The sequence below is a fragment of the Notechis scutatus genome, chromosome 4 (assembly GCF_049901735.1).
Source record: "Notechis scutatus isolate UNSWTSFEM ecotype Mainland chromosome 4, rNotScu1.2, whole genome shotgun sequence".
In the NCBI taxonomy this organism is placed as follows: domain Eukaryota; kingdom Metazoa; phylum Chordata; class Lepidosauria; order Squamata; family Elapidae; genus Notechis; species Notechis scutatus.
The window spans coordinates 46,937,365-46,950,428 of NC_142012.1; the positions used below are offsets into that span (position 1 = coordinate 46,937,365).

At 35.3% G+C, this 13,064-nt stretch overlaps 1 protein-coding gene across 5 annotated transcripts; it reads right to left on the minus strand.

The window, feature by feature from the left end:
* Nucleotides 1-522: 522 nt before the first annotated feature.
* On the minus strand, nt 523-13,015 carry CEP44 (centrosomal protein 44). 5 transcript variants are annotated; one of them, XM_087963301.1, is made up of 11 exons: nt 12,730-13,015; nt 9,573-9,703; nt 7,797-7,867; nt 7,210-7,356; nt 6,469-6,576; nt 5,156-5,310; nt 4,286-4,493; nt 3,114-3,183; nt 2,187-2,311; nt 2,036-2,073; nt 523-1,266 (listed from the first exon to the last, which is right to left on the minus strand). In XM_087963301.1, exons 2-11 carry the CDS (start codon nt 9,586-9,588, stop codon nt 1,191-1,193), a joined length of 1,014 nt encoding a protein of 337 aa, XP_087819427.1. In that variant the 5' UTR covers nt 9,589-9,703; nt 12,730-13,015; the 3' UTR covers nt 523-1,190. The 5 variants fall into 5 exon arrangements, with proteins under 5 accessions (XP_087819427.1, XP_087819426.1, XP_087819425.1 ...); XM_087963300.1 differs by having other exon boundaries at nt 4,286-4,483; nt 5,158-5,310; nt 7,797-7,944; XM_087963299.1 differs by having other exon boundaries at nt 4,286-4,486; nt 5,158-5,310; nt 7,797-7,944.
* Nucleotides 13,016-13,064: the final 49 nt, after the last annotated feature.

The following is a 13,064-nucleotide window of genomic DNA, read 5'->3' on the forward strand; positions in this document are numbered from 1 at the left end:
GACTTTGATTTGCATACTGCACAATCCAAATATGCCTTACATCCCTTCACATGCAACCCTTCTGCATATTGTTCCATCTTTTGAACAACTTTAAAGCTGGTATGACCAAGCTTTAATATAGTGTGATTAGCTAAATAAAAATATATTTACTTAGAAATATTATGCTTCTGTGTTCTTTTACAAACTGGGAATATGAATAACTTTTGAGAAACTTCCTTTTAAGAAATAGCTAAGACACAGTATAAACTAGCTTAAAGAGATAAATCAATCTGTTTAAGTTCACCCCCCCCCCCAAATTACTGTATAAAAACTGCTTTCTCACATTTTTCAGATCCCACCATTAAAAAGACCATCAATGATAAATGTGATATTTAAAGATTTTTCCATATTAACATATGGAAGTATGATTAATATAATGAAAAACTTCCCAATGTAACACGAGTGTGAAACAATTTAAAGATGTTAATTCCTTTCCCCAATCCCTTGGGTATTTCTCACCCAAATAAATCGCATTTACAACTGTTTTACATCAATTTTAATCTCCAAAGCATTATTTATATGGCTTCAAATCATGTATTTTTATATACCAACTCAATGGTCTCCATCTGTTCTGCTGATCTTAAAATGTGTTAGGTTATCTAGCACTAAAATATTCAAGACATTTGCTAGTCAGAATTCAAAATCTTATTTATTTGAATAACTTTTTATCAAAATATCTTTTACTTTATCACACACAATGAAAGCTGAAATATATTGCCTCTCTTATCACATAAATATTAAAATAGATCTGCATGTATTTAATGTATGTTAAAAACAATATATATGTGTATATGTGTAAAAATATGTGTGCACACTTTACTAATGGCATATACATATTTTCCTTAGGCACAATATGCAAGCCCCAGCTAAAATATTTCCAACAAAGTATAAAATATGAGCCTGTTCATTGAGCCTGTTCTTTAAAATTATATGCCATTTAACCTAATGTCAGCAAAGTTTGTTACAAAAATGAACTGTGGGTACATTAATGTTGCCACATATTGAGTTATTTGTAATATACATATCAATGGCACACATATATATAAAATATATATTTTTTAAAAAGGAACAGTTTAAATAATTTCAATCCCAAACACAACAAAAAAGATCCAAAGAATTCTAAAAAAATTCATGGACACACATAATTAGTTTCAGTTCTCAGGTTGAGTAGAATACTCTGAAGAGGTGTTACGTGAAATCTTCAACAATTCTGAAGTTTCCTGAACCCTTAAGACATAAAATACGTAAACAAAGTTAAATGACTCTTCCAAATAATAAAAATAGTAGCAATTTTGTATCTATATTAAAAATTGGTAAATTTATAGATATGATTGAATAGACATATTCATTAGTTAAATGAGTTATTAATTTTCCAAATCATTAGCACTTTAAATTTTTATCTATTAGCAATGCTTTACTGAAAAAAGTAATCTTGGATTAAGTAGTAATCTGGTTTGAAAAAGCAGTGATGTTTTGTTGGAAAATAACTCATTTCCAGAAAAACAGTTTTGCAAATCAATACTTTAAACTTTATCATTAAAGCATCTCATATTGTCTTCCAAAAATAAAAACATGTCTCATTTTTGTTTTTAGAAAACAATATGTGATGCTTTAATAATAAAGAACTTTAGTTTGATTTATTGTCTAACACAATTTTAAGCAAATACTACCTCGTGGGAGTATGGCAAACATGTGCAGCTCATTCATAATTTGATAAGGAAAAGGAGTTTCAGTTAAAGTGGAATATCCACTAAATCTGAGTAGTGTGTACAAGTAAAACTGAAATGAGATTTTCTTTGAGCATTTGTATGCATTTATGCATATGTAAAATAGCAAATAGAAGTTTTTGCCTGCACATAATGAAAGATTCTGTTCACTGATATTAAATCAGGGTCCATCTGATATTAAATCAGGGTCCATTAAATTGTTTTCCATATTCTGTATTTACATTTGAAATTTTATTTGCTAAAAAATAATACTGGATCATCTTACTTACATTTTGCTTATTCTTTCCATTTTTTGAATTGTTGTTTCCTACAATTTAAAAGCAAGAATTTTAACTTTGTACACTTGCATTACCAAAGACAACTATAACCACAGATTTTCTATAGCTCTGCCAAAATATATATGTGCCAGTTTTAATTTACCTTTGAAATCTCTGACACATCATCATCATTATCAGCCAGGACTTCGGGAGATGGATTTGCAGATAACAATGAACTATATCCAGATGACTGAAGAGGACTGTCTGGCAATTCTGCTTTCTCTTTATCTGTGAATAAACTCACTTTTTAAAGATCAGCATTACCTTTACACATTTTAATCATACAGTCTGATTTACAGAATATATTAATAAAAGAAGCTGATACAAACTTGTAAAGCAATATTCTCAGGTGAATTCAGAAGTGAATATTATTATGTAAAATATTACAGTATTTATAATAAATGCAACCTGATAAATTATTTTACTACCAACATAAACCTTTTCTACAGAGTTCAAAGAAATACAATTTACAAGATGTGAATTTTTCTGCCTATGTTAAGAAAGTTTTTGAGGTAGCTACAAGTTGTTTTTAAAAAACAACAAGCTCTATATGGGAATGCCAATCTTTTTATATTGAGAAAATAATAGTTAATTCTGTCTAAAGGGAGAAAGCGTATTTTATTATACTTCAAAAAAATTTCAACTGCCACATACTAAAATTAATTTATAAGTTGATACTTCTAAAACTACTCATCCTACTAAAAAAAAAACTTTGGGGAAAAAAAAAAATCTATTTTTGTAATAAAAAAAAAAAAAAAAACAAACCCCAAACAAACAAAATCCACTTCTCCCCCCCCCCCCCCCCCCATTTTAAAAAAAAACTCAATCCCCTTCCCCCCCCCCCTCTCCTCTTCTCTTTTTCAAAATCCCATAATTACTAAATAAAAAAAATAATAATCCCCCCAACCCCCCAAATCCCTAAAAACCCTTTCCCCCCTCCCCCCCCCCCCCACCCCCCCCTCTTTTCTTAAACAGATAGCATTTTAGAAAAAGAAAAAAGAGACTGAGAAAAATTGCAACAAGTACTTACCAGATGATAGAGTTGTGTTTCTGCTAGAACAATCTTCACGTACATTATTTAATTTTGTAGATAAATCAGCCTGAAATTGAAAAATATTTTACCATTAATAACTCATGAATTATTCTGTAAAACTAGTTATTTTGAAGTTTTCAGTCTTATGCCTGCAATAACGATGTTATATTATAATCATTTTATAACATATTAGTAGCATACTTAATAGTCTTCACTTCCAAAAATTATTATTAATTTAAGAATCAAAATCTTAGGAATAAAAATCCAATCTTCCTATTTTACTGCAGTTACAGTATCACAATTCATGAATTGGCATTATGCGATTAACATAATCTTGAAACCCTAAATTCAAACACTATCTAACCTGAGATAAAGTGATATTTATGTAGATCATGTTTCAAATTGGAATACATCAAATATAGTAACAACTGCATAGCTTACTGCTTATGTCTCATTATCAAAAATTAAGTACTATGCTATTGACATTTGATAGTATAACATTTATGGATTAGATCTACCTTTTTCTATGGTACAAAAGAGTTATTGGAATATTTTGGGTATAAACTCAAAATCCTTGCATTAAAAAAAAAACTAATTAAATCCCCAATGTACTTTCAAACACCAAGAGAGCCAGAAGGGTAAAAATGGTTAAGATGGTAGACTATGAGCAGGAAGACAGATTCTAATTCTCCGTCAGGCACAGCTGAGAGTCATTTTCTTTTAATAGTATCAGACTCTGACCAGCCGACTGATAAACTATCTCTTGCAAAACCAATCACACCCTGAAACCATGCAGGGCAAACACTAAGAAAAGCAAAAATGATCCTATCATGAACATGAAAATAATGCCTCGTTATACATTCTCTAGTTCAAATCTACAATTTTAACATAATGCTTTGAGAAGCAGAAGCCTGTATGTCATTTTAGCACAGCATTAGAAATGTATTGAAAATCAAATAAATTACTTAAAATAGAAAAAATTCAAATAATATAGAAAACTGATAGCTAACACAGCAGTATTCCACACATTAACAATTAGGTTCATTAATATGAAGTAATAGTAAATGTATAAATAAAAGTTGGAATGGATAACCCTTAAAAATAAAAATGTAATATAAAATATTAGATTACTATATTTCTAATACAGGAAAGTTCATAATAAAACATACTGTTTTGGAATGAAGTAACAGTTGTGTTTCAAGGAGGAGGACACGGCTCAAAAGATTATTCCACTCATTCTCTTCTATAACAATTTTCCCTTGCAGTTTTTTCTCTAAAGTCTGTAACTTTTCGTCCACATTGCTCAATGAATGAAACTTTTGCTGCAGTTCAACAAGTTGACTTTTCAAGTCTTCTAATTCATTGTCCTTCTTTAAAAGCACAAATTTAGATTTTTTACTAATTACATGAAACATGTAAATCCCCCCACATGAAATCAGAAAGCATATCCACAGTGCTGGTTCATTCACTAGAATCTGTGCACTAGCACTCACACCACAAAACAAGTATAAATAACAACTGGTGAAAGACTGGTGAAAGTTCTAATAATTCACATAGAACCTGTTGCCAGTTCAGATTTTATTTTAGATCTCCTCTATAGAAGCAAGCAGGATAGTTGGCAAAACATTCATTACCTGACATGCATTTTTTGAAGACATAAAATGATAGAAAATATCTTTTCACTGATCCTATGGCTGAGTTACATTTGAGTGCAACTGGATTTCCACAGGACAAAAGTGGAGCGAGGGGGGAGGGGAAGGTGATTAATTTTGTCATATTTCATTTTTTCCTACACCATAAGATTACCTTGTCAAAGCAGCAACATTTATACAACTCTAGAAGCAATTTTTTATATTTATTCATTAGACATAATCAATTCGTTCAGTTCAATATAGTAATGTAAAAGCTTTTTATCTAAATAGCTTCATTCATATTAATGTTTATGCAATTATGATTTGTCTCCTAGTACTACTACAAATATTGGTTTTCAAACATCATTTTAACAAGCAGGAATTGCCTAAGAAAATAAGAATGGTCTTACCTCTACATCTATATTATCCAAAACATCAGTGTCATAGTCCAAAACTTCAACTTTATTTACAACATAATCTTTCACTTCCTGCAATGTTTCACTGATGAAATCTTCAGGGATATGCACGCTAGTCACACTTTCATGACGTTCTATTTGAGGTTTCTTTGCATGTAAAAGACCCCACCCAAAGTAACAGTAAAGAATATATTGAACAAAATTACTGATTCAATTAAAAAGCACTTTGATTTAATGTATCTATGGAATATATTTGCACTGATATTCACAACAAATACTTGCTTTCTTTAATATTACACAGACAGGTAATCTCAAGCCTGAAGGACAAGATGGGGCCAGGTCACTTCCTCTGTTTGATTTAACATCAATCCCATTTGTATAGTTGTGAGAATCACTTTAAATTCAGGTTCATACATTCATAAATTTCAGAGTATGTGGTTAGTGATGGATATGATTTGTTAATATGCTTTCTTAAGAAAATTTATTTTTATTTTTAAAAACTCATTCATAATTGAGAAATCCACTGCAACCAAATATCTTATCCTGTTCATATTAGGGTTTGAAAAACAGTCAACAAACGGTGCGCTAATAAAAGAGTCCATTTTTAAAAAATATCAATTGTAATTGGTTTTTTTAATCTCTATCTCTGCTGTATATTAATCAGAGTAGAGTGGAATAGAAATGTTAATTCTCCTAGGCAGCAATCTTTGTATGACTGCCTAATTCAATGAGACATAATCCATTAGCAGGCTGTTAATATAAGAGATAAGATGACAGAATTGTCTGATTCAGTGGTTTTGGGGAAAATAAATAGATCTTCATTCTATCACCTCAATCATTGATTGATATACTGAAGGATTCTTTACACAGACTTCTTAAACAGATTAAGATGCAACAGAACAGATCTATATTATGAACAGCCACTGATAATCCACCACTAATCATCATATATTATTTTGTCTGTTTTTTTTATTTTTATCATTATTTTTAATGTTTTTGTTTGTAATTCTGCTCTGTGACTGTAATAAAAATTGATTAATGATTATATTATGAACAATTGAAAGTCATCTTACAGTACGAGGATGGAAAGTTAAAAATAAATTATATAATCGGTTCAATAAGATGTCATAAACCAGTTCACATCCTCCCTGAACATTATTATTAATAACAAAGCTACTTATGCTGAAAACAAATAAAACATATAAAAATAGTATCTGGGAACACCAAAATATCCATAAGGATAAATATTTTAAAACGTCATGAAAAATATTTAACACTTATAGTAAAAATATTGAATATTCCTACCTGCTGCAAATCCATAGTACTGATAGCTACAGTAACAGACTGATTGGAAAAACCTGTGTGGGATAGAGATTTAACCACATGGGCTTTCTTTTCTGATTGGGATTTTATCTATAAAATATAGAAAGTCAATATCCAGAGTTATGCTAAGAACTGCATTATATGCAAAACAGAGTATGTTTATTACATCAGTCTACTAAAATTCAGGATCTTAAAAGTACATGATGGATGGTACATAATTCATACCAATCATATCAATACACTAGTGGAATGCCACGGGTCAGCAGATAGTATGGGAGGAAGGACAACGCTCTCCAAAAACTGTTCTGAGAAAATGAGATATTCTGACAATTTTGGGGGAACCTATATGTATACATGGAAACTTTGACACACAGAGCTATTAATGCAATTAACCTTTCGTACAAATTTACAAATAATTTAGTAATTATTAAAACTATTGCAATTTTAACTGCAAGACACATGTAGGAAAAGAAATGAAAGAGTGAAATAAATAAAATTGTAATTTTCCCAACATCAGAAAGAAAAAACCCTCTAAATTATAGTGTGTTTAGTAAGTGGCATATAAATTAAAAGATAGGCAATGATTTAATTATTATAAACATTAATAAATAAAAATGTGAATTAAACAGTTCAATATTAACTAGCTTTTTCTTAAAAATGCTAACATTTTTTATATTAACTAGTTTTTTCCTTTAAATTGCAAACAAAATTAATTTTCAATACCTTATTCATGTTACTGAATTCTTTGTGCCTTTTATAAATGTAACTAATAATATCACAAACAATCTGTATTTTTCTTTCTGCAAAGCCATATTGAAGGAACTGCTGTTTTGACAGGACTGGTTTGTACTGAAATTGATCACGAAGAAGCTGCAGAGAATAGATTAAAAAAAAAGGAATTTATTTTCATAATAACAGTACTTATATGTCTGCTCAGCTACAGTAGGTATGGGGAAACTCCTTTTCATAAAATTTCAGTGGCCTGCTTCTTTCCCTGACCCTTTCTCTAGATGCAAAGGAATTGCTCTAACCCTCACTTTCTCTGAACAAAAAAATGACCACTTTTCTTTGAGCATGAAGAATAAACAACCCAATATTTTAGGTCACACTTTGCGGAAGAAGGCATCGTCTTTGTAGAAATGTTAGCTAGAGGACAGCATATAGAAATTCAAAGTTAATGGTCTTATAACACTATGCCATAATGCAGTAAAATTTAAACCAATGTTTAAATTGCAAGGTATAATGACACTTTTACTTCTTCAGTACTATTAATGGTAACATTATCAGATTAGCATATTTAAGATATATACCTTATACATAGCATCAACAAAACGTGAATCATTCTTTGCTGTAAGTTCCATCCCTGATTCCATTACAAGTTCTGCAATATATGTTGAGAATGATGTGAAACAGTAGCTAATGATTGGTAAATATACAGATGGATCACCCTTTGCCAACCTGTAACATGGAAAAAACTAGATATTACTGATAATTCGTAACCTTTACATCCCCCTTTATCACAGTAGTTTTATTTCTATATTTCTGAAACACTATCAGGAGACCATGGCTACATTTAATTAAGACTATTTTATAAATAAATTGTTTTCTGAATCATTAATCTACATTTTTGGGAATGAGTGCATCATTACTGTTTAACATGTAAAAACAACAAAAATTGAAACAGGGTTGTTTCTTAAGTCTTTCCCAAAAGAAGACTGGATTTATTTTTTAACTTTAGACAAATCATTTACTGCCTAGGTAAGATATACTAAGTTTTATTAAAAGGTTGCAAAAAGTGATTTTTATATGGAGAGATACATTGCAACAATAAATCACTGTCCACTTGATATGGGCTGTCACCTATTTTAAATATTGTATTCTGAATTTCATTGAAGTTTAGGATCTTAAACAAAATGTAGGAATCTGTTTAAACAATAATAATCACCAGTTTCAAATAATCTAGCAGTTAATGTAATCTTAGCTAAATACTTATTGAAAAATAAATGTTATGGCATGGAAACAAATTATCTATTTTATTATGATTCATTTATAAGTGAATGGGATGACAAATCTGCTAGAACAATTTTTTTCACTTTACAAAACACAGAATTCCTTAGACTCTATCAAATAACATTTTATTTCTAAATTATTATTTCTTATTTTTTAAATTATAATTAAAATTATTTTTTAAATTATTTTTCTAATTATAAGCCACTAGAGCAGACAAATTGCCTAATAATTGTAACATTATTTTTGTTAAAAGAATACAGACTTTCTCCTGCACCAGAATGGGACAACTTGGCGCAGCCAACTTAGTATGGGCAGCTCGCCACCAAGTCTCTTCTCCCAACTCATTGCCTCTAAGTCATCGCAGGATAACTCAACATGGCCAATTCGCTGCAGTTACAACTCACCAGGGAGAGCCAGGTGAGTGAACAAGCAGTCAATCAGAGTGCAGAGCAGCAACGGCTGGGGGCTTCCATTTTTCATACACCACTACCATCGCTGCACCAAGCTCTTTTGAGTTTGGCCTATTCAGGGGCAGCAGGGAAGTGGCCGAGACTGGATGTATCCCAATTTCACATCCCTGCCACCACTGAGGGCCATTTGGCAGCAATGGCGGTGTTTTGGCTGTTTGGGGGGGGAGTGGGCAGGGCAGGCATTTTTTTTTTTTTGCACAAGGTTTCCATTAAATCAGATTCTCTGGAAACCTAAAACAAAGAGTAATACAGATGATATAATAATTTTTCATTAAACAATGAATGTATCCAAAAGCTCATTTTCATGTACATAGAATGATGCAGCAAAACATCTTCCCATCATTTAATTTTAGATCAATATCACATAAATAATACTACTTCTTACATCCAGAAAATTCAAGAAAGGAAAATCTTAAACAAATCACATGCTCCCATTTTAGTTTGTTTTGATCAGAACAGACTGCTTTGCTACATTCAGATAATACTGTACATTTATTTAAAAACAAAGAATAGAATGGTTGTTTGCTGACCAGAAAAATTCAATAGGCGATTCACCAACAAGCCATGTTTATACTACAAATTGGCTACTAATATGCTTCCACTTACCCCATATAATCCACATCGCTAGGATAATTTATAACCCGAAGTTTTTGTTCTATCTTATGCAAGTTTCCTTTTAGATCTCCTGTAGCCATGGTATAATTATTCTTTTAATTATAATACATGCTCACTGTTGCCTAGAAAGCAGAATAATTTTATATTACAAACTTTATGTATTTACTCATTCATTCATCTATCGGGTTCAATTAACATTAAATACAACACATTCTTAAAAACAATATAAGTAAAATAACAATAGAATATATAATTCTGGAAAACACTGTTCCATGACATGTGGGACATTACAGAAAATAGTTCTTTCTGTTCCCATTTTTTTCTTTTCGGAACTTTACTTCACAAAGTTTTGCATAAGGGACAATAAAATCAGACAGGATAGTTCTATTTAGAGAAGGTAGTTCTGAAGTCAAGCCATGTAAAAATTAAAAGCATCACTTTTAATTGCACCCTTAAGAATACTGAGAATTACTTCAGTGTCTCTAACATTGGAATCGTACAATTTTAGCTGTTCTCACTTCCATTATGTTGGCTATTTAATATGGCACTTAATAGGCTTTGAGCTGTCTTCAAAGACAGCCCCTTGTAAAGTGAATACTCCCAGTAACCGACAAGGCAAGCCACTAATAAACAAACAAACCCCACTCCTTTTTGACACTGATGATGTTACCTAGTTTGGTAATGAAATGTCTGCAAGAAAGCATCAAAGTTCAGAGAGCACTAAGGGCCCCACAGAATGAAAGTGCTCTAACTAGGGCTTCCACTTGTTCGTCTTTCACAATCATGACTCCAAGAGTATCCCAAATCACAGATCTGCTTTCTTCAGGGGAAATGCCATCCTATCCAAAGTTAACAGAGAGATAGATATCCAACTGTATCCCCCAGCCTGGCCAAGGATGGAGATGTAAAATAAAGAAATCAGAAAACCAACCCAAAACCAAAGGTGCTTTTTCAGGAGGCAACTGGACTTTTCTGTTTTTTCTTTGAAGATGTTTCTCTTCTCATCCAAGAAGTTTCTTCCAGCTGAAGAAACTTCTTGGATGAGAAGAGAAACATCTTCAAAGAAAAAACAAGAAAGTCCAGTTGCCTCCTGAAAAAGCACCTTTGGGACAACCATGACCTGGGTGACTAAGAATCTCTACAGACTTTCCCCAAAACCAGCATACAAGTTCTCCCAACAGGCTTATGTAAACAGAGGAGAGTAGACTGAATCATAGGGCATCCCACAGGACACAGCCAACCAGTCTGACCGCTTATTCCCCACCTCTACCAGAACCACCCACTTAGGAAAGAGCAGAAACAATGCCACAGTGTTGATGCCGGTTCTTACGGTATGGCCTCACTGTCTAGAGCAATGGTCCCCAACCTTTTTTGTGCCAGGGACCAGTTTCACTCAGAAACACTCTTTCAAGGACGGGGAGGGGGGGGGAAGAGTCCGAGTTTGGTGGTTTGCTTGCAGACGTTTCATTATCTGACTAGGTAACATCTGATGTTGTTACCTAGTCGGGTAATAAAACATCTGCCAGCAAACCACCAAGTTCAGGGAACGCCAATGCCTCCTCATTGCAACCCTGAGTGACAGATAGACCCTGCAGGACGGCTGAGAAGCCTCGCCTCTCGGCCCTGCCTCCCTCAGCCCCATCCCTCAGGTGTCTCCCTCCCTCCCTCAGCCTCATCCCTCAGGTGTCTGCCTCGTTCCTCTCTCAGTCGTTCTCTCACTCCTCCACCAGCCCAGGAAGAAACTGCTTCAAAGAAGCCTGCAGGGTGGCTTTTCCTGTCGGCGCAGCTTCCCCAAAGCACCCGTTCACCCCCACCCCGCCGCCCACGGTTCAATCCAGTGCTCCGTTCTGCCTGCCTGCCTTCGTTTCTGGTGGTTTCGGAGCGCAGCTTCTCCGAAGCGCCCGTTCACCCCCCCCGCACGGTTCAATCCAGTGCTCCGTTCTGCCTGCCTGCCTTCGTTTCTGGTGGTTTCGGATCCTCCGAAGCGCCCGTTCACCCCCGCCCCGCCGCCCACGGTTCAATCCAGTGCTCCGTTCTGCCTGCCTGCCTGCCTGCCTTGGTTTCTGGTAGTTTCGGAGCAGCTTGGCTGAGAAAAAGAGGCGAATAGTTATTATTCTCAGCGAAGCTGCTCGAAACTACCAGAAACAAGGCGAGGCAGGCAGGCAGAAGAGCACTGGATGAACCTGGATTGATTGGCAGCGGGGTGGGGGTGAAACGGGCGCTTCAGAGGAGCTGGGCCGACAGGAAAAGCCACCCTGCTGGCTCCTTTGAAGCAGTTTCTTCCTGGGCTGGTGGAGGAGCGAGAGAGCGACTGAGAGAGGAACGAGGCGGGAGGAAACCGAAGCTGCTGAGCCAGAGAGCAGGACAGGCTTCGGTTGCTTCCTCCCTCCCCTTCTCTCATTTGTGTCCTTGATCCCCGATCCCAGCAGCATTCACCAAAGGCGAAGAAAGCCGCCATTTTTTTTAATTTTTTTTCCTTTGCGGCCCGGTACAGAGTGCTCCACGGACCGGTACCGGTCCGCGGACCGGTGGTTGGGGACCCCTGGTCTAGAGTGCTACTGCTGCAAAGACCAAATGGATGAGAGAAGCACTCCTTTCCCACTCTCCAAGTTCTGACAGTTATCCCCAAGGAAAACCCTCCAACTACAGCAATGCTGTTAATTTTAAACCCATGCTGGGTTGACTGTTTTCACTGCTTATTTTAAAAGGGGGGAAGCTTTGGATTCAGTTGCCAGTAGGAAAAAAAAGACCAAAGTTGGATAACGAAATTCCAAATAGTTTGGTTCCCACAAAATTTCATGGAAGAGAGATCCCACACTTGGCGGGAAGAGGAAAGAAAGAGCGGGATAAGTTAAGATTCTATTCGCTTCTTTCCATTTGCTTGCCTGGGGAAAGCAACCTACAGTCAACCACTTTTCATTCTCCCAACATTTCAATTTGCGGAGTCCTTGGTCCTCCCTAAGCTTGACTGTTTTCTTGCAGACGTTTCATTACCCAAACTAGGTATCATCGTCAGTGCTAGCAGGGAGAAACCCCACTCCTTACTACCACGATGTAACCTAGTTTGGATAATAAAACGTCTGCAAGAAAACAGTCAAGCTTAGGGAGCACCAAGGAGCCCTAATTTTAACTCTTCATCGGTACTTACATTTGCACTTAGGATGCTGGCGACCTTCTGGAGGACTGGCCAAGGAGGGCGTTGGAAAGCGGCCGGGGATACCTTCAGTCCGGCCGCTTCGATCGAAAGAAGGCTTTGACCCGCCTTGCCCTGGCGCGCCGGGCTGCGCCTTCACCTCCAAGCCGAGCGGCAGTTTAAGCACTCCCGCGGGCAGCCAAAACTAGTTTTAGTTTCGGGTCCACAGACTCCTGACCCCTTTATTCCAGCGCCTGTTTAAAAATGCTCTCCCCAGCAGAGGCTCCTCCAGGGGCGTCTCCAAAGGGTAAAACAACGTCGCCTTCGTGATTGCTTCAGTTGCGCCGATC